This window comes from Monodon monoceros, unplaced genomic scaffold, assembly GCF_005190385.1.
Source record: "Monodon monoceros isolate NGI ecotype Baffin Bay Population unplaced genomic scaffold, NGI_Narwhal_1 Super_Scaffold_15, whole genome shotgun sequence".
Taxonomy (NCBI): Eukaryota; Metazoa; Chordata; class Mammalia; order Artiodactyla; family Monodontidae; genus Monodon; species Monodon monoceros.
In genome coordinates this window covers 55,806,256-55,828,909 of record NW_021703771.1, presented here as the reverse complement: position 1 = coordinate 55,828,909, position 22,654 = coordinate 55,806,256, and the positions used below count along the sequence as shown (strand labels likewise).

Sequence of the window (22,654 nt, the reverse complement as noted above, 5' to 3'; positions counted from 1 at the left end):
GGAGATTAATCCTTTGTCAGTTGCTTCGTTTGCAAACATTTTCTCCCATTCTGAGGGTTGTCTTTTCATCTTGTTTATGGTTTCCTTTGCTGTGCAAAAGCTTTTAAGTTTCATTAGGTCCCATTTGTTTATTTTTTTTTTTATTTCCATTTCTCCAGGAGCTGGGTCAAAAAGGATCTTGCTGTGATTTATGTCATAGAGTGTTCTGCCTATGCTTTCCTCTAAGAGTTTTAGAGTTTCTGGCTTTACATTTAGGTCTTTAATCCATTTTGAGTTTACTCTTGTGTATGGTGTTAGGAAGTGTTCTAATTTCATTCTTTTACATGTAGCTGTCCTCTTTTCCTAGCACCACTTATTGAAGAGGATGTCTTTTCTCCATTGTATACTCTTGCCTCCTTTATCAAAGATAAGGTGACCATATGTGTGGGTTTATCTCTGGGCTTTCTATCCTGATACACTGATCTACATTTCTGTTTTTGTGCCAGTACCATACTGTCTTGATTACTGTAGCTTTGTAGCATAGTCTGAAGTCAGGCAGCCTGATTCCCCCAGCTCTGCCTTTCTTTCTCAAGATTGCTTTGGCTACTCAGGGTCTTTTGTGTTTCCATACAAATTGTGAAATCTTTTGTTCTAGTTCTGTGACAAATGCCATTGGCAGTTTGACAGGGATTGCATTAAATCTGTAGATTGTTTTGGGTAGTATAGTCAATTTCACAATGTTGATTCTTCCAATCCAAGAACATGGTATATCTCTCCATCTCTTTCTATCATCTTTAATTTCTTTCATCAGTGTCTTATAGTTTTCTGCATATAGGTCTTTTGTTTCCTTAGGTAGGTTTATTCCTAGGTATTTTATTCTCTTTATTGCAGTGGTAAATGGGAGTGTTTCCTTAATTTCTCTTTCAGATTTTTCATCATTTAGTGTATAGGACTGCAAGAGATTTCTGTGCATTGATTTTGCATCCTGCTACTTTACTAAATTCACTGATTAGCTCTAGTAATTTTCTGGTAGCATCTTTAGGATTCTCTATGTATAGTATCATGTCATCTGCAAACAGTGACAACTTTACTTCTTCTTTTCCAATTTCGATTCCTTTTATTTCCTTTTCTTCTCTGATTGCTGTGGCTAAAACTTCCAAAACTATGTTGAATAATAGTGGTGAGAGTGGGCAACCTTGTCTTGTTCCTGATCTTAGTGGAAATGGTTTCAGATTTTCACCATTGAGGACAATGTTGGCTGTGGGTTTGTCATATATGGCCTTTATTATGTTGGCTGTGGGTTTGCCATATATGGCCTTTATTATGTTGAGGAAAGTTCCCTCTATGCCTACTTTCTGGAGGGTTTTTATCATAAATTGGTGTTGAATTTTGTCAAAAGCTTTTTCTGCATCTATTGAGATGATCATATGATTTTTCTCCTTCAATTTGTTAATACGGTGTATCACATTGATTGATTTGTGTATATTAAAGAATCCTTGCATTCCTGGGATAAGCCCCACTTGATCATGGTGTATGATCCTTTTAATGTGCTGTTGGATTCTGTTTGATAGTATTTTGTTGAGGATTTTTGCATCTATATTCGTCAGTGTTATTGGGCTGTAGTTTTCTTTCTTTGTGACATCTTTGCCTGGTTTTGGTATCAGGATGATGGTGGCCTCGTAGAATGACTGTGGGAGTGTTCCTCCATCTGCTATATTGTGGAAGGGTTTGAGAAGGATAGGTGTTAGCTCTTCTCTAAATTTTTGACAGACTTCGCCTGTGAAGCCACCTGGTCCTGGGTTTTTGTTTGTTGGAAGATTTTTAATCACAGTTTCAATTTCAGTGCTTGTGATTGGTCCGTTTATATTTTCTCTTTCTTCCTGGTTCAGTCACAGAAGGTTGTGCTTTTCTAAGAATTTATCCAACTCTTCCAGGTTGTCCATTTCATTGGCATATAGTTGCTTGTAGTAATCTCTCATGATCCTTTGTATTTCTGCATTGTCAGTTGTTACCACTCCTTTTTCATTTTGAAGTCTGTTGGTTTGAGTCTTCCTTTTTTTCTTGATGAGTCTGGCTAATGGTTTATCAATTTTGTTTATCTTCTCAAAGAACCAGCTTTTAGTTTTATTGATCTTTGTTAAAGTTTCCTTCATTTCTTTTTCATTTATTTCTGATCTGATCTTTATGATTTCTTTCCTAATGCTAACTTTGGGGTTTTTCTGTTCTTCTCTAATTGCTTTAGGTGTAAGGTTAGGTTGTTTATTTGAGACATCTGTTGTTTCTTGAGGTAGGATTGTAATGCTATAAACTTCCCTGTTAGAACTGCTTTTGCTGCATCCCATAGGTTTGGGTTGTCATGTTTTCACTGTCATTTGTTTCTAGGTATTTTTTGATTTCCTCTTTGATTTCGTCTGTGATCACTTGGTTATTTAGGAGTGTATTTTTTATCCTCCATGTGTTTGTATTTTTTACAGTTTTTTTCCAGTAATTGATATCTAGTCTCATAGCATTGTGGTCAGAAATGATACTTGATACAATTTCAATTTTCTTAAATTTACCAAGGCTTGATTTGTGACCCAAGATATCATCTATCCTGGAGAATGTTCCATGAGCACTTGAGAAGAAAGTGTATTCTGTTGTTTTTGGATGGAATGTCCTATAAATATCAATTACATCCATCTTGTCTAATGTGTCATTTAAAGCTTGCGTTTCCTGATTTATTTTCATTTTGGATGATCTGTCCATTGGTGAAAGTGAGGTGTTAAAGTCCCCTACTCTTATTGTGTTACTGTCGATTTCCCATTTTATGGCTGTTAGCATTTACCATATGTATTGAGGCGCTCCTATGTTGGGTGCATAAATATTTACAATTGTTATTATCTTCTTCCTGGATTGATCCCTTGATCATTCTGTAGTGTCCTTTTTTGTCTCTTGTAATAGTCTTTATTTTAAAGTCTATTTTGTCTGATATGAGAATTGCTACTCCAGCTTTCTTTGGATTTCCATTTGCATGGAATATGTTTTTCCAACCCCTCACTTTCAGTCTGTATGTGTCCCTAGGTTTGAAGTTGGTCCCTTGTAGACAGCATATATATATGGGTCTTGTTTTTGTATCCATTCATCCAGTCTATGTCTTTTGGTTGGAGCATTTAGTCCAATACATTTAAGGTAATTATTGATATGTATGTTCCTATTACCATTTTCTGAATTGTTTGGGTTTGTTATTGTAGGTCTTTTCCTTCTCTTGTGTTTCCTGCCTAGAGAAGTTCCTTTAGCATCTGTTGTAAAGCTGGTTTGGTGGTGCTGAATTCTCTTAGCTTCTGCTTGTCTGTAAAGGTTCTAATTTCTGCATCGAACCTGAATGAGATCCTGCTGGGTAATCTTGGTGGTAGGTTTTTCCCTTTCATCACCTTAAATATGTCCTGTCACTCCCTTTTGGCTTGCAGAGTTTCTGCTGAAAGATCAGCTGTTAACCTTATGAGGATTCCCTTGTATGCTATTTGTTGCTTTTCCCTTGCTGCTTTTAATATTTTTTCTTTGTATTTAATTTCTGATAGGTTGATTACTATGTGTCTTGGTGTGTTTCTCCTTGGATTTATCCTGTATGGACTCTCTGGACTCTCTGCGCTTCCTGGACTTGATTGACTATTTCCTTTCCCATATTAGGGAAGTTTTCAACTATAATCTCTTCAAATATTTTCTCAGTCCCTTTCTTTTTCTCTTCTTCTTCTGAGACCCCTATAATTCTAATGTTAGTGCATTTAATGTTGTCCCAGAGGTCTCTGAGAATGTCCTCAATTCTTTTCATTCTTTTTTCTTTATTCTGCTCTGCGGTAGTTATTTCCACTATTTTATCTTCCAAGTCACTTATCCATTCTTCTGCCTCAGTTATTGTGCTATTGATTCCTTATAGAGAACTTTTAATTTCATTTATTGTGTTGTTCATCATGATTCCTTATAGCGAATTTTTAATTTCATTTATTGTATTGTTCATCATTGTTTGTTTTCTCTTTAGCTCTTCTAGGTCCTTGTTAAACTTTTCTTGCATTTTCTCTGTGCTGTTTCCAAGATTTTGGATCATCTTTACTATCATTACTCTGAATTCTTTTTCAGGTAGACTGCCTATTCCCTCTTCATTTGTTTGGTCTGGTGGGTTTTTACTTTGCTCCTTCATCTGCTGCGTATTTCTCTGTCTTCTCATTTTGCTTAATTTACTGTGTTTGACAAATCCTTTTCTCAGGCTGCAGGTTTGTAGTTCCCGTTGTTTTTGGTGTCTGCCCCCAGTGGCTAAGGTTGGTTCACTGGGTTGTGTAGGCTTCCTGGTGGATGGGACTCGTGCCTGTATTCTGGTGGATGAGGCTGGATCTTGTCTTTCTGATGGGCAGGTCCAAGTCCGGTGGTATGTTTTGGGGTGTCTGTGAACTTAGTATGATTTTAGGCAGCCTCTCTGCTAATGGGTGGGGTTGTGTTCCTGTCTTGCTAGTAGTTTGACATGGGGTGTCTAGCACTGGAGCTTGCTCATCGTTGAGTGATGCTGGGTCTTAGTGTTGAGCCAGAGATCTCTAGGAGAGGTCTCGCTGATTGATATTATATGGGGCCAGGAGGTCTCTGGTGGTCCAATGTCCTGAAGTTGGCTCTCCCACCTCAGAGGCTCAGGCCTGACACCCAGTCAGAGCACCAAGAACCTTGCTCTCGGGAGGCCACCAGCCAGGCAGCTCTTAATTGATTTTGTTACAATACTACTTCTGTTTTATGTTTTAGTTTTTGGCTGCAAGGCATACGGGATCTTAGCTCCCTGACCTGGGATCGAACCCACACCCTCTGCATTGGAAGTCGAAGTCTTTACCACTGGACTGCCAGGGAAGTCCCCTTGTTTTGCTTTTTCAAGTCACTCTCATTACTACTCTAGCCCATTTGTTCTCTGCTCAGCATTATTATCAGTGTAGAAGGCCAGGAACTATTACTTACTGAGTATTAACTACTGTGTAGCAGTGTGCTTGGCTATTTGCCCATATTACATCACTTTACCCTATAACAATCTTCTTAAGAAAGAAGTGGTGCTGTTGATTCCATTTTCCATATGACCATATTGAGGAGTATAAAAGCAGGACAATTTACCTAAGGTAAATGAGCTAATAAGTGATAGGTCAGGAAATGGAAGTGGGCAAAATTATATCTCCTCCTTTCTCCTTAGCCTCTTGCTCATCCTTCTTGTCATTTTAGTATTTTTAAGACTCAGGGTCATACTGAAAACATGTATTATCTGCAAATTAAAACACACATGCTATCACATAACTTAAATATACAGTCAACTTCTAGGAAAAAACTCTAATTTATATGTGCATATGATATATAACTATATATAAGTATAATTATATATATATAAGCATAAATATAATAAGTAAAAACTTAGACTTCAAGAATAAAATGGGACAATACACAATATTCCACCAACATGAGGAAATACAGTTGTGTTTCATGTGTGAAAGTCATCAGACAGCTGTGAAAAATTGCCCACATTCAGTCTCTTTTAGTCAGTCCTCTTCAGACTTTGCATAACAGAATCAGTATGATTTAAAATTTTTAACAGATCTTTTCCCACAGATATTTAACAGATATTTTCATTATGTATTATTATTTGTATTTTTAAAAAATTCATGAATTTATTCCCTGGTTTCAAGGATCATTTTCCAGGGTAGTCATCTTGACACTATTTGAAATAGGATCTGCATCTCCAAAACATTTACATTTTCATGATATTGCTAGAATTTAGTTTATTAGCTATTTATATCAAAATACATAATATCTTTTGTCTAGAATCTTGTTTAAACAGCATTCTGGTGGCACTTTCCCCCTTTTATACTTCTACTTTTTTCAACTGGGAAATTTTAAAATATCAATTAAAAAATTACAGTCCTAGACTTCTCTGTTACAAATGAAGAGTTAAATTGATTAAAATCTGCTTTTCCCAAATAAAGCTATAAATGTGGTAAAGTCACACAGAGAGTGACAAATATGACCAAAGTTTAGAACATGTTTACTAAAAGGATTAGTGAGAAAATTTACTTCATGCTATTTAACCAGAGACTTAAAGGAGAAATCATAAATTTGAAAATGCATAGCATATTTTATCATAAGAAATACAGTAAGAATATTTCTTCCTTTGTTTAATTTTCAGCTTTAATATGATTCTTACATATGAATTGGTGTTTTGAATGTTTATTCATTCAATCAGTTATTCATTTAATATAAATCTATAGAGTACCTCTTATATGCTGTGTATTATTCCAAGTGCTTAGAATGCGGCAATTCAAAAAAACATCAAACAACTGTCTCCACTCTCATGAAAATTGCATTTTAAATGGGGAGATAAACAACATTCAATACAAATACAGATGGTCTTGGACTTACTATGCTTCACTTCAGATTTTGAATTCGTATCTTTTCCAGGCTAGCAATATGTGGTATGATGCTCTCTTGGGATGCTGGGCAGTGGCCGTGAGCAGCAAGATGCAGTCAGCCACGGGATCAGGAAGGTAAGCAACTGATACACTTTCAACCACTTTGTACCCATACACCCATTCTGTTTTTCATTTTTAGTACAGCATTCAATAAATTACTGGTGAAATATTTAACAATTTATTATAAAGTATGCCTGTGTTAGGTGGTTTTGCCCAATTGTAGGCTAATATAAGTGTCTGAGCATGTTTAAGGTAGGCTAGGCTGAGCTATGATGTTTGGTGTATTAAATGCATTTTTAACTTACAATATTTTCAATTTGCAATCAGTTTATTGGGATGTGATTCCATCATAAGTCGAGGAAGAGCTGTAGTAAAATATATGTAGTAAGTTAGACAGCCATGTACTTTATGGAGAAAAATAAAGCAGGGAAATGGGTTAGGAAATAAGGAGTGATTTGTAATTTTCAATAGGATTATCAAGGAGGTCCTTGCTATGAACATGACACTTGAATAAAAATCCAAAGGAAATGAAACAGACTGTATGGAAATTAGGGAAAATAATTCCAACACAAGGAACAGCAAGTGCAAAGGACTTCCAGACTCAGTGAAGTAGCCACTGGGGCAACTGAAGAGGGGAGATTGAGGCCAGGGATGAAAGGGGGTGGTGAGGTAAATTCTTGTGGGTAATTGTGCTTTTTCCACTGAGTGCCATTACAGGGTTTTAGTGGAAGGAGTGATCTGATCCAATTTGGTACTAAAATCAATGTGAGTGCAGTGTTGAAAGTAGACTGAAGGGGAGAAAATCAAAACTAATGCTCTGCACAATACAGACAGTAAAGCTGGTAGTCACCTTTATTAGTGATTAAAAGATCAACACAAATTCATTTAGTGAGAGAGATTACACTTTCTAATTAACCACAGATCCTACTTGTGACATTGAATCAATGATCTTAAAAAAAAACTAAAGCAGGTAAAGAATTTAATTATATTATATTATATTTAATTATATTCTGCTATACTAAACAAGACGTATCATGTAGAACATTTTGAACGTGTAGATTATAATCTCCACTATAGTTAGTTTTATATTCATCAATTTAGCAGTGACCCAAATAATACCAAGAAAAAATTCAGTGATTTGAAGAGCAACCATGAACCATTCTTTCATCAAATCTGCTGAGTTCCTGCTAGATGCTGAGTGCCATGGTGGGTAGAAACAGTCTGAGAACTCTGCCTTCAAGAATGCTCAATCCAGAAGGACAACAGGGGAATATATCTAATCACCATGCCATGGGCTAAATCCTTCATAGAGATCTGTCTCCAGGAGACAGATCAAATAGACTGTACTGAACAGAACCATATTCAACCAGAGCTATGTAAATCTTGTTTTGCTTTTTAATATATCACGTATATCTTCCTTATTTAGATAATGGGATATTAAATGTAGGAATGTCATTTATACTTCTTTCTACCTGTTGAATATTTAATAATTAATTGTATCTATCTCACTTTTTTCATGCTTTATTATTATATGAGGGATTAATTATTACATTAACAGTTCAAGGAAAAATGGTTTTATGCTATTCACACACATTCCAAAAGTATAGCAATATTTGTATAGAAATATTAATTCATCCTCCTCCAAAACATAACTCTCACTTTAAACTGTTAACCTATCTCACTAGATATGTCTCTATAAGGTCAAGGAATAAAACATTTAGGTCAAGAACATGTGGAACTTGACCTCTGTAGCTGTAAGACAATTTTTCTTGATAAATGCATTTTTAGTTTTGGGGGATAAACCAGGAAGAGAAGGGAATTATGTATTGAGATAAAGGAGATTCCTACACATGAGCATAACTAATTCCATGGCGTACCTCGATTATCCAGGAATGAATATGACTCAATGTACGTTTTTTAAAGATCTATTAAAAAGCTGCCCCTCTGTATTTTAACCCACTTGCCAATCAACTTTCTTCCTAAACTAATCAAAGGGAAAGCCTAAGAAAATGGCCAGATTTTTTTTTTTTTTTTTGCGGTACGCGGGCCTCTCACTGTTGTGGCCTCTCCCGGAGCACAGGCTCCGGACGCACAGGCTCAGCGGCCATGGCTCACGGGCCTAGCCGCTCCGCGGCATGTGGGATCTTCCCAGACCGGGGCACGAACCCGTGTCCCCTGCATCGGCAGGCAGACTCTCAACCACTGCGCCACCAGGGAAGCCCTAAAAATGACCAGATTTTTAAAAGTAATAAAATGAGATCATATATTATAATATATATTGTCATGAAAATCCAGTTGGAAAGACTAAAATGAAATATTTTGGACATCCTATTAACCTTCAATTTCCTATTAGTGTCTTTTAAATTTATGTATATTTTTATTTACCATTATACTGGGGTTTTGCCTACACATCATTGGAACAGCTAAGCTTCTCTTTGAGATTATGCTGATAGTAGGTCTTTATGATAACTGTAATTGTCAGATGTAATTTAGTTGTTGTATTGCTATTATCGTTATTTCAATTTCTTGCCATGATATTATAACATTTATTTTGCTAATCTAGAACTTGGGGCACAGCATGATTAAATTATTTGCTCAAGATATGCTGTGAGTAAATAGTAGTATTGGGAAAAGTTAATAATCCCTTAGTAATAAAAATCTAAAAACAATCTATAAAATAAGTATCCATTTTCTTCTCAGTAAGTGTTATATTTTTCTAGGGCTCATCTTAAATGATAAAACGTAAAAGAAATTTCCCAGTGTAATTTGTAATGATTCAATCAAGGAAATCCAATGGTGAACTTTATTTAAAATAGTAACTTATTAAAAGTATTCCACAGAGGAGCCAAGTATATATCAACAACAAAAAACCGGCACTTGTTGAAATTCATGCATCTCAAAATAAAAAGGAGAACTAATAAATGGCCAAACCTCTTGCTGAATGAATGACAAACATTTAGTGATATTTACCTATTCGTTATGAAACTACTGCCCTTGCCTCCCAGCTGAATAATAGCTCATATTATGATGAAAAACCTATTAATCCTTCATGCTGTAGGTGAAAAAGACTGAAGTTATGCTGTTTTAGAGATATGATAAAGTGTAGTAGAAAATGAGAGATCTAGTCCTTGTTTTATGACAAAACAGACTTTGGCTATATTCTCTTGTGTAAGCCAGGAGATGATAACCCAGTATTCCTTAAACCCAAACAATGCATGGACCCCTTGAAATTATATACCAAAAATTCTCCCTAAGTTAGGTCTTCCAATCCCAGTTTAGGAAATACTGGCATAGTTTGGCGTCTGGATTCATACAACTCCGGATGAAATCCCAGCCCTGCCCATAATAGACTTTAGTAAGAAGCCCAAGTCACTTAATTTTTCTAAGTCTTAGTGTTCTTCAACTATTAAAGAGGGGTAATAATACTAGCTGCCTTATCAGCTAATTGTAAGAAGTAAATGATATAATAAGGATGTCCACATTTTCTCTGTTGCCAATGCATTGTAACATGCCTTCCTGCAGCTTTGCCCCTTAATTGAATAGGTTTAAGAACCTGTTCCACAGTTTGTTCCTGCAAAGCCTGAGGCTAAATAAGGGGTCTAAATCCCCTTTCTGTCTGTGGAATTCCCTTAGAAAATCTGATTACAAAATCTGCTTAGCTTTTTACATTATTAAATCATTGACTAAATTAAAATCTTGAGACAAGTAGAAATAAGGATTTATTTTATTTTACAGGCTGTGTTCTGCTTCTCTTAAACACATGATGAGTTGAGTTACAGGAGGTAAGAGAGGGCTGAAGTGAATAAGGGCGTGGGTGGGTGCCATTCTGGGATATGAGGCCATACGAGGACACATCTGTGCCACTTCCATGAGGTGTACTCCAGACTCTGGAGACAGGTAAACTGATCTTATAAACAGATTCCTGCCACTTGTTATGAAGACTGAACTATAAAAGATGTCTTGAGTACTCACACCTCTGAAGGCCATTAAACTAAAAGAGAAGAGGAGAGAACAGGAAAACAAAGATACCATGGGGAATGGATGAGTGGGGATGGGAAGCAAATGGGAAAATATAAATGGCTTCACTGAAAAATGGGTTTTCAGATGCACTCTTTGACCTGTGGAATTAATAATGATAGGTATGTTGAGTAAAAATGATTTAGTAAAAACCTGTGATTATATCATCCAGTTGTAAATTAGGAGGAAAAAATGCTGCTATGTTTAGTAACAAATGCAGGCATACCTTAGAGACACTGTAGGCTCGATTCCAGACCACTGCAACAAGGCAAATATCGCAATAAAGTGAGTCTCATGAATATTTTTGGTTTCCCAGTGCATATAAAAGTTTTGTTTATGCTATACTATAGCCTATTAAGTGTGCAACAACATTGTGTCTAAAAAACCCATGTACATATCTTAATTTTTAAAATACTTTATTGCTAAAAAATGCTGAACATCATCTGAGCCTTCAGCCAGTCAAAATCGTTTTGCTGGTGGAGGGTCTTGTCTGGAAGTTGATGGCTGCTGAATGATCAGGGTGGTGGTTGCTGAAGGTTGGGGTGGCTATGGCAACCTCTTAAAATAAGACAACATTACTGCATTGATTTACTCTTCCTTTCATGAACAATTTCTCTGTAATACGCAATACTGTTCAATAGCATTTTATCCAAATGCTTTCAAAATTGGAGTCAATCTTTTCAAACCTGCTGCTGCTTTGTCAGCTAAGTTTATGTAATATTCTAAATCCTTTGTTGTCATTTCAACAGTCTTTATAGCACTGTCACCAGGACTAGATTCCATCTCAGGGAAGCACGTTCTTTGCTCATCCATAAGAAGCAACTCCCTATCTGTTAATCATGAGATTGCAGCAAGTCTGTCACATCTTCAGGCTCCATTCTAATTCCAGTTCTTTTGCTATTTACACCTCATCTGTAGTTACTTCCTCCACTAAAGTCTTGAACCCCTCCAAATCATCCGTTAGGGTTGGAATCAACTTCTTCCAAACTCCCGTTAATGTTGATATTTTGACCTCTCCCCATGAATCATGAATGTTTCTAATGCCATCTAGAATGGTGAATCCTTTCCAAAAGGTTTTCAATTTACTTTGCCCCGGTCCATCTGAAGAATCACTATCTAATACTTAGAAATTGAAATTACTTCTTGATCCATGGACTGCATAATGGATCTTGTGTTAGCAGGCATGAAAACAACATGAATCTCCTTGTACATCTCCATCAGAGCTCTTGAGTGACCGTGCACTGTCAATGAGCAGTAATATTTTGAAAGGAATCTTTTTTTTTTGAGCAATAGTTCTCAACAGTGGGCTTAAAATATTCAATAAACCATCTTGTAAACAGATGTGCTGTCATCCAGGCTTTGCTGTTCCACAGCACAGGCAGAATAAATTTAGCATAATTCTTAAGGGCCCTGGGATTTTGGGAATGGTAAATGAGCATTGGCCTTAACGTCAAATCACCAGCTGCATTAGCCCCTAACAAGAAAGTCAGCCTGTCCTTTGAAGATTTGAAGCCAGGCATTGACTTCTCCTCTCTAGCTATAAAAGTACTAGATGGCATCTTCTTCCAATAGAAGCCTGTTTCATCTATACCGAAAATCTGTTGTTTAGTGTCCCCACCTTCATGAATTATCTTAGTTAGACCTTCTGGATAACTTGCTGCAGCTCGCATCTGATCTGCATCAGTACTTGCTGCTTTACCTGGCACTTATATGTTATGAAGACAGCTTCTTTCCTTAAACTTCATGAACTAATCTCTGCTGGCTTCAAACTTTTCTTCTGTAGCTTCCTCACCTCTCTCAGCCTTTGTAAAATTGAAGAGAGTTAGGGCCTAGCTCTGGATTAGGCTTTGCCTTAAGGGAAGGTTGTGGCTGGTTTGGTCTTCTTTCCAGACCACTAAAACTTTCTCCATGTCAGCAAAATGCTATTCTGGTTTCTTATCATTTGTGTGTTCATTGGAGCAACACTTTTAGCTTCCTTCAAGAACTTTTCATTTGCATTCACAACTTGGCTAACTGGTGCAAGAGGCCTAGCTTTTCGCCTGTCTCAGCTTTTGACATGCCTTCCTCACTAAGGTTAATTATTTCTAGCTTTTGATTTACAGTGAGAGATGTGCAACTCTTCCCTTCACTTGAACACTAAGAGGCCATTGTAGGGTTGTTAATTGTAGGGTTAATAATTTCAATGTTGTGTGTCTCAGGGAATAGGGAGGCCCAAGGAGAGGGAGAGAGATGAGGAAATGACCAGTTGGTGAGCAGTGAGAACACATGCAACAGTTATTAAGTTCACCTTGTATGGGCATGGTTCGTGAACTCCAGAACAATTATAATAGCAACATCAAAGCTCACTGATCACAGATTACCATAACAAATATAAAATAACGAAAAAGTTTGAAATATTGCAAGAATTACCAAAATGTGACACAGAGACACACAAAGTGAGCAAATCAGTTGCAAAAATGGTGCCAATAGACTTGCTGGCCACAGAGTTGCAACAAACCTTCAATCTGTAAAAAAAAAATGTAATATCTGCAAAGCGTAATACAATAAAGCATAGTAAAATGAGGTGTGCCTATTAACATAGGGTTGGCCAAAAAGTTCGTTCAGGTTTTTCTATAAGATGTTACAGAAAAACCCAAATGAACATTTTGGCCAACCCAATGCTATTGTGGTTGAGCTCAAAGGGTAGTATAAGTGACTTGTGCAGATTATATTAACAATTGAGTCTCCTGCTCCATGTGTGATTTAAAAGAATAGGCAGAAAGTAAACCAGAGCAATGAACCATCACTATTTATTGATTCCCTATCCCAGGAGATGACCCAAGGTAATAGACAGCAGACTCACTCCTGATTGGAAAGTTGGATTGCAAATTACAACGACCACATGATGGGGGACAACTGCTGTGACTGGCAAAGGACCAAGTTGTCTTTATCCAGAGAGGGATAAAGTCCATTTCGAGGCTAGGATTTTCCGGAAATTCATGCATAAGACTTCACTGAACTAAAGCATAATTGATCAACGTAGTAGTTTGCCTGCCTTCCCCGATTGTGCTCTGAGATTTCCTGAGAAATACTGTTAACTCAAGGCTGACATTCAGCTGCCGGTATGGGTAGAAATAAATACATACCAGTTGGCAGTTTAGCTGCAGCACTGAGTCCCTGCTGCTACCCTGTTGCTCAAGTCCTGAGGAGTGCCAAATGGGTGGAAAGAGTATCTGCTGTGAGACCCACCAACTGGCCCTTTGCAATTCCTGAATATGTGCACCCTGGCCAAAATGGGTCTCAAACCTGAAGTGGGTAGTTCGTATCCTATTGATGACAAACAGCATCCATTAGGGAAATGCCTGGTGCCTATCTGGCCTCCTGAGAAGGTGACAAACCCCCACTGGCTAGTGCTTTCCTCCACTGTGATCACATGTGGAAACACAAGCTCTGCAGTTATGGTATCTGTCATTAACTATTTTAGCCATATCCTCTCCACTAACCCCAAGCCCCTTTGCTGCTCTGCCTCTACTGGGTCAGGGAGGAATGCCTAAGTACCTTTCCTATGCTATCCCAGAGAGTGAGAGAGGAACAGGTTGAGTTAAAAAAGTCATCTAAGTTCAACATTTCCAGTCTCAGCCTTCAGTCTATCAAATAAACTTTTGTATTTGGAATAACAGTAAAATATGGGAACATTTTTCCAGACTCCATCCTATTTGCAAGCCTAAATAATTCTTGATGAATACTTTCCACCTGACCTGAATACTGTAAACAGAAAGAAGAAAAAAATTAAGGTAGAAGGCACCTATACCTACGTACCACAAACTCTAACAACTTCCAACATCAATTTTATACAACTACAAGGCTTGTTACCTCATTACTGGCCCAACTTTAAGAATCAACCGTCACATCTTGCTCAACTCCCAGTAATGAGAGGCAATGTACTCAAGAGTCCTGTTATCCAAGAACCTTTTCATACACCCACCATGAGAAGAGTGGCAGCACTCTATTATTTTAAAAGTTTTAAAATGGCACTATTATATTTTCTTTATGTAAGATTTCGTTGATCAACATTTTTATCATTAACTCTCATTGGTCAAAACAAGAGTCAGCTCCTAATTCAGTTCTAAACTTCTCACGCGAATTCATTTTATTGGGCTGGCCCAAAAGTGAGTTTGGGTTTTTCTGTAAGATGTTATGGAAAAAACCGAATGAACTTCTGGGCCAACCCAAATAGTTGTGCTTTAGAAATAAATGCCAAATATTTTTAAATAGCAATTTACTAAATGAATAAGCCCCTTTGTTCACTGTATCAAGAAAACAATGGAGGGTAATAAGAAAGAGTATCCTTTCACCCAAGAACTGCTAACTGCACAAATAGCAAATCCAAGATCCAATTTCAAAGTGGAAAATGATAAAAAATAAAATGAAAGGTAAAAAAAAGGCATAATACCTGCTGTAAATCCAGTGTAATTGTCACATAATGGTATTCGATTCCATTCTTAATACTGGGACTCTGCCACCAAGTGTTCTTTCCATCAATAGCATTTGTAATCGGGTGTCTCACTATTGAATCAGCAGCAGCATGTGAAAGAAGAAAAGATCATATGAAGAATTTATAGCTGTTTTTTTTTTTAAGTAAAAAGTAAAACTAAGTTAAAACCATCATCATGTGAAGGTCAAACATTAAAGTAACATAAAGAGAGAACAATTCATATCTTTAACAGAATTTGGTTACTGTCGACTTTTTCACAGCGCTCCGCAAGGTAGTGTGAAATGGTTAAAGACTATAACAGAAGAAGCTGTGCAGCACTCTGGCCATCAACGAAAACGGGCAACTCTAAAGATAACTACAGAAATTAAGTGTGAAGAAATGATATTGAAGTCTAATTGGTGTGTCAGTCATTCAAAGAAGCAAAAACTCTACTGTTTGAGGCAGCTCTAGTATAGTATGACATCAACTTTTTGAACAGAAACATAAAATCCTGAATTGTGGTTGAAAGGTACTTGAAGATTTGCCCTTCTGACACATACATTATTACCAGGACTTGGGCAATTCAATATGTATCTGGTTTTAATAGAAAATGCTGTCAAATCCATCCTATGAGGCTTTTTGCAGTCAGTCCTCAATCTGCCAACTTTCTATTTAAACCACTATTTAAAAATATAATGAAAGATACTCCAAATCTCCCATCCAGCGATGCCTGTCCCCACAATCACTAACTCAGTGGAGGGGTATGGACAATAAAAGCAAGCAAAGAGAGCTTGGCACATGAAACTCCATCCTACTAACTAAACATGTATCTCCCCTTGTCTTTACTCCAGATACATGAGAAAAGGACGTATTGTGAAAAGTAAAAAGGAGATTGGCAATAAAAAACAGGAGGTGTGGACGATCGTTGCCACCTCCCCCCACAGTTCCTTCTTAAAATCCTCAAAACTCACACATTCTTCATCTCCTCCCACTTAGTTCCATGCATCTCACAACAGCAACCATTACCTCTGGAGTGCCAAAGCTCTTGTTCCTTTTTGGATGCAGTCATTGGTTCCTTTCTGCCATCTGTGCTTCTCATTTCCCAAGTAAAGAGGAACAGAACTTGTTCCTCCTCTGATCCGGCCCAGCTCAGGCACGGGTGGGGACGGCAGGAGGGCAGTTTGCTGGGGATGTTCCTATTTCTATTCCTAGGGCTGCAGTAAGAGTTCTTAACTTCCTAACATCTCACTTGGACGTCAGCCTATTTGCCCACAGAAATGTAAATAAAGTGGAGGTTAGCTCCCCTGCTACTCTGATTAATTATGCTTTGGAGTGTCAGTCGTGAGAACTTTTATAACACTAATTCCTTGGGAAGATGTTTCAAATGAATGGCCTAAGAATACCCCTTTATTAGAACATAATCTTTTTTTGCAAACTGAAGGAATATTTCAAATAATAAACAAGCCATATCACTATGAGGAACAATCATGGACTACTTGCAATCTGTGGACGTAATGTAATCTAGCCAGGTGTTTTAATGATAATGGTGATGACAGAGCATAAGATTTGAACCATGAAGTGCTGGAGTAGGAGCAGCTGGACAGCCTATCTGCACCCACCATTCAGCACTTAACTGACCACGGGCAAGTCACTTAAACTCTGTGTCATTCTTGAAGTGAGGATAACATAATTCCACTCATAGCACAGGTACCCAGAATCTTAACTCTCAGAAAAAAGTAAAAAAAAAAAAATTAAATGTATGTGAAAGAGATTTGTGGACTTGATACAGGAGTTCTAGCTCTTTATTTCTCAAAGTAATAGCGTTCAGTAGTAGTGTTCAGCCTACTCTTGCTATCATTTAAAATATCACTTACTTCATAAAATGGAGGATATTTAAAAACAACAAAAGTTTTAAAACAACATAATATTAAAATGAAGGATAATTCTTTGAAAGGTATTCATTTTATCTTCATAAAAAATTTGGAATTTTGTTTTCATTTTCTCATTTTGCCATGGACCAGTAATTGGATGGGAATTCTCAACTCACAGGGTTACCAGAGGAACATTAAAACCATTAATATTCTAGCCATTATTATGCATATACATAGAATTAATTATACATCTGTTCAAAATATGCAGGATTCTGAATCTTTACTGGGGACAAATTACATTTAATAAAATTTTTGAAGATAAAAACCAAGCAAAAAGAAGTCCTCAATGCAATAGCAGTCTGATAGTAAACTAAAATCATCTTCAAAAAATTTACAAAAACTGAATATTCATTAAATTTGCCTTTTTCAGATTGTGAACATTTTTATTACATATTAATTTTATTAACATAGTCTGCTATAACCTGTTTAACTGAAAATATAAAGGCTTATATCTTTGATTTACTTATGGTAACATGAGTATATAAGACAGGACAAAAATAATCTATTTTTATTGGTAAATTACTTAATTCAGCTGAACATCTGGATGGGCTTTGTTTTGTACCAAGTCTTATCACATTAGCAGTCCACTGAGATGAGGCACCTTATCTCATTAATGAAAAGTAAAATTGCTGACTAAATTTAATAATTAGCACTAGTTAACTTGTTCTGCTGAAGCTAGGGAAAGTGTTAGGTCTTTATAACATCAACAAATACAAGAAGCATTAACTAAATATCAAATAAATGTCCTTGGTGGTATGAGTGGGTGCTGAAATTGGCACATTGGGAATCAGAACCATAAATGAAATATTACTGGCACTGCTTCTGAAGAAAAATAAATATCACAGCAAACATTCCTTAAACATCCTCCTGAATCTTCTTCACAGATTGTGGGTTTAAAATGTGATAGAAAAACACACACAACCACATTTCCAAATCATACTTGTGGCTCATAAGGTAGTTGTGAGAGGAGCTATCTAATTGGAAATTTTGATATCTGTCACCTCAGGTCAAATTGATATGAGAATTAGTCATGAAAAGGAAGACTGGGAGATGAATCAACAATTAACCATAATCCCCATTATGAAACTCGAATCATAATTAGTTTGAAAATACTGATTAATTGTTGGCATACTTCCCTTATTTAAAAAGAGATAGAAACTTATAACATCCTCAACAGGGATAGTGACTCAAGTCAATCCAAAGGCTAACTGCATCTGAAAATTGGCGAGGGAATCACTGATGAAGTAAATCTTTCAAACTGCTATTTTAATTGGAAAGCACAATCTATTAACAGTCAGGAGGTGCAAATTTCCTTTTCTTTGTATAGTACTTAAGTACCAACCTTCCAGATTAATTCTAGCTGTTCAGTGAATCTGTGGAATTTTATCATCTGTTGCTTCAACTTTTACTAAAATATATCCATGTGGATTATTGCTAGATTTTTTTTTCTTGTGGGGTATTATTTTTTCTAAATTTCTGGTTCCAAAACAGGATTTTGAAATGTAATGAAGCTGGTAATTTGAAATTAAATTAATCAAAGTAAATGTAGGCTGTGATAAGTTTTAAAAACTTACCACAACTAAATAAAATGGGAAATACAAAACATACCTCATATATGTCTTGCTTTACTAAAACAGTTTATTCACTTTTTTATCCCAAAGTGAAAATATGGGGTGGGATTGCCTAAATACAGATGTCTCCCACTGAAAGACGCTGAATATTGAACTCTGAAAAAGGGAGTGACAGTCACTTGTAGACTTAATTTGGTGAATACATCTCACTGATTTTGCTACCAAGAGTGTCCACTCAATTATTTTCTACCTGAATCACTGCACCTTCCTTCCATCCTGTCTATTTATACATTTCCAGCTTTTTCTCCTTTCCTGGAATGCTTTTCCTTCTTATCTCGGGTAATTCAGGTTTTTAGAGCCCTTCTTGGAACTTTCTCTTGCTACTTCAGTTCCCACTGATGTTTTCCTTCTTAGAAATTCTACATCATTGATAACATGTACCCTAAGGTATAGCCCTGAGTTTACTGCTTAGAATATCTGTTTAATTGTCTTCTATATCCAAGTTTATGCATATGTATATATAGATAACCATACATATATACACACGCACACAAACACGCATACATACAATTTTCGTACTTTCTCTCTCTAACTCTCCTTCTCTGCCCAGCCCGTCCTAAACACACATATACACACTCCCAACCACCCCCATCATTCCCTTCCAGCCATTCCATGCCTCCAGGCTTTCTCACATTCTCTGTGAAATCATCAAGGCCACCAATTCTTGCAACAATGTCAGTTTCTCCCTATCAGGCTTCATCTTCTTCTCTAACGAACCTAAAGCTCATAGTCCATCAATTCATTTATTTTTTAATTCATTTTATTTTCATTTATTTACCTCAATTTTCTTGCTTTTGATGTTTCCCCAGGGCTCTGACCTAGGTCTTTTGCCCTAAACGTTTTGTACAAGAACAGCAAACAGATAGGATGTGTTCCAATATTCCCGACTCCTACACCCATAACAATCTACACCATAGAAAACAACCAGAGTCACTTAACAGGCAAGGAAGGTTTCTGATGCTTGCCATCTTTGGTTTCTCAACTTTTTGTTTAACATTCTGTGATATACAAGACCAGCAATTGTATTCATAAAAGTCCCAGTTCTCCAAACATATTAACGTTTTCAGTATCTCTAAATTGTATAATAGAGAAGGGACTATGCATTCTTCCCTTTAACCAGCTCCAAGAAAGAATGCACAGTGCCTCCCGACTTTCTTTTGGGATTAAAAAATATAAACTGTGAGAGAAAGCTTTCTTCGTTTTATGAGCATTATAACTTTTTTTTAAAAGAGAAGAAAAACTAAGTAAATTTTAAAATAGTATAATTGTGAAACTTTATTATAAAGCACCTCATTGACATTATTCACTTTATTAATCTCCCCAATATTTGATGATTTCCCAATGTATCAATATATCTATAAATCAACCCCCATCTCTAGAATTATCTCACACCATTCTCCCCTTCTCCATATAAATTCTTTACTCATTAAACCTAATTACTTATAGTTCTCTGAATAGATCATGCTATTTCATGCCTTCAAGATTTATGTATTTTTTTATATATATAATACTTTTCCCCTTTTCATCTTACTAACCCTTATTTTCTCAGTACATGGTCACTTTCTCCCAGGAATCTCTAGATGTTCCCTTAGCACTCAATTTAGTTTTGTTTCCCCTATTCCCCCCTCCAAGTCCTTTAAGTCAAGGACTATGTATGATTCAACACTCTGCTCCAGTAGAATGCATTTCTAGTAGCTGGTGTTCAAATGCTTGCTGAATAAACACATGAATGAGTCTGAGATATCAGTGTGGTTCCTAGAGGCCACCCAAGAGGGCTTTGTATGACACCTCTCCTTGAAACGCTCTTCTTGTGGTGTTTAAGAACCGTATAGTCTGATTCCAGCCCTGTACCAGACTCATCCCTACCCTCTGCCCTCTGACACCTTCAGTTGCAGCCGTTCCTAACTACCTGTTAGTTCCCTGAGCAAGTACTGTTTTCTGCCTTACTCTGAAACCTCTTCCTGGCATTCCTTCTCTTCCCTCTGTCTTCCCTTTGCCTGCTCAGCTCATATTTGTCCTTGGGTCTCAGTTTAGATGTCACTTCTGGCAAGCCTTCAGCTACACCAGGACTAAATTTGTAACCCTCCCCTTTCTCCCTAAAGCCCCTATGCTCATTCTTTCCTTGGTACCTACCACATTACACAGCAATAATCTGCTTTCTGCCACTTCTTCAACTGAGCCAGAGTCCACATCTTATTCCTGTTGGATCCCCAGCAAAGTACCTGGCATATAAGTGACCACTGAATGACTAAAACATGAATTAATAACCACATCTTCAGATAATCTTCTGCAAGTGATAAACTTAAGGACTGCCACAAGTCTTCAGCTAGAAAACTCTCCTCAAGCACCACACCCACTACACATAAGGAATTCCAATAACGTTTGTTAAGTGACAGAGAGGGGCTGTAAGGTTCACAGTGGAAGTAAAGTTCTAGAAATTTGGGGGACCACAAACCCTTTGACTTCAATGCACTTTGACCTCAACATCCTCAATTACAGCTCCTACCCAGTGCCACACAAATTCAACCTAAAATACGTACGGTGTGGATTGCTGCTGTTTTGATGGCAGATCCGACACTGAGGGTTCCTCACGGGCTGCCCAGGGACGTGCTCTACCAATTTGCAATACATTTCAGGTCCTTTTTCTCCACATGTTGCATTTGTGGTGATGAGAGCACTGGAAGCAAGATTCAGGACAGCAGGGAATAAACCTAAAAAAGATGAACAAATGAAGGTGTGTGGGATGATCTTGCTGCATTTTAAAATGAAATTAAGATAGGATGTTTTCCAGAGCATTAAATTAAATGAAAATGGAATAATCAGTTATAATTAAATATCTGACTTAAGTAAGTAGCATGTGTTATCAAGCGAAAATTTTTTTTTCTATCTGGGTCTTAAATATGAATTCTAAAACTATCTTCTTAACCTCTAATACATAATTAGAAAATCCTGTCTCTAAAACATACTTTTAAAAAAGCCTTCTGTTATCTTCATGTTATTGACACAAGTCTTACTGAAACCTCCATTCTGCATTTCAGCCATTTTGTGAAATTTGTCAGGTTACAAATTTTAAAATAATTCAATCATCCCCAGAACATTACCTCTCTACCTTTAGACATTGTATTCTCTAGGTTGGTAAATGATTTATTATTAAATAAATAAGGTTTCTCTTCTGTCATTCATCATTATTCTGCATTTAGCTATACAATTATTATTTCATAAAATACATGTTGAGGCAACTCAATCCAAAAATGGGCAGAAGACCTAAATAGGCATTTCTCCAAAGAAGATATACAGATTGCCAACAAACACATGAAAGGATGCTCAACATCATTAATCATTAGAGAAATGCAAATCAAAACTACAATGAGATATCATCTCACACCGGTCAGAATGGCCATCATCAAAAAATCTAGAAACAATAAATGCTGGAGAGGGTGTGGAGAAAAGGGAACACTCTTGCACTGTTGGTGGGAATGTAAATTGATACAGCCACTATGGAGAACAGTATGGAGGTTCCTTAAAAATAGAACTACCATATGACCCAGCAATCCCACTACTGGGCATGTACCCTGAGAAAACCATAATTCAAAAAGAGTCATGTACCACAATGTTCATTGCAGCTCTATTTACAATAGCCAGGACATGGAAGCAACCTAAGTGTCCATTGACAGATGAATGGATAAAGAAGATGTGGCACATATATACAATGGATATTACTCAGCCATAAAAAGAAACGAAATTGAGTTATTTGTAGTGAGGTGGATGGACCTAGAGTCTGTCATACAGAGTGAAGTAAGTCAGAAAGAGAAAAACAAATACTGTATGCTAACACATATATATGGAATCTAAGAAAAAAAAAGGGTCACTAAGAACCTAGGGGCAGGATGGGAATAAAGACGCAGACCTACTAGAGAATGGACTTGAGGATATGGGGAGGGGGAAGGGTAAGCTGGGACAAAGTGAGAGAGTGGCATGAACACATATACACTACCAAACGTAAAACAGATGGCTAGTGGGAAGCAGCCGCATAGCACAGGGAGATCAGTTGGGTGCTCTGTGACCACCTAGAGGGGTGGGAGAGGGCGGGCAGGAGGGAGGGAGACACAAGAGGGAAGAGATATGGGGATATATGTATATGTATAACTGATTCATCTTGTTACAAAGCAGAAACTAACACAC

At 36.9% G+C, this 22,654-nt stretch overlaps 1 protein-coding gene across 1 annotated transcript in view; it reads right to left on the bottom strand.

Annotated features, from left to right (window-relative positions):
- Positions 1 to 21,118, bottom strand: part of LAMA2 (laminin subunit alpha 2) — a 448,946-nt gene extending 427,828 nt beyond the window's left edge. Inside the window, exons 1-2 of the mRNA XM_029224020.1 lie at positions 21,013 to 21,118; positions 14,890 to 15,002 (exon numbers count right to left, since the gene is read on the bottom strand). Of these exons, the coding sequence (XP_029079853.1) occupies positions 14,890 to 15,002; positions 21,013 to 21,103 (204 nt within the window). The 5' untranslated portion in view covers positions 21,104 to 21,118. The remainder of the gene's footprint in view (positions 1 to 14,889; positions 15,003 to 21,012) is intronic.
- Positions 21,119 to 22,654: the final 1,536 nt, after the last annotated feature.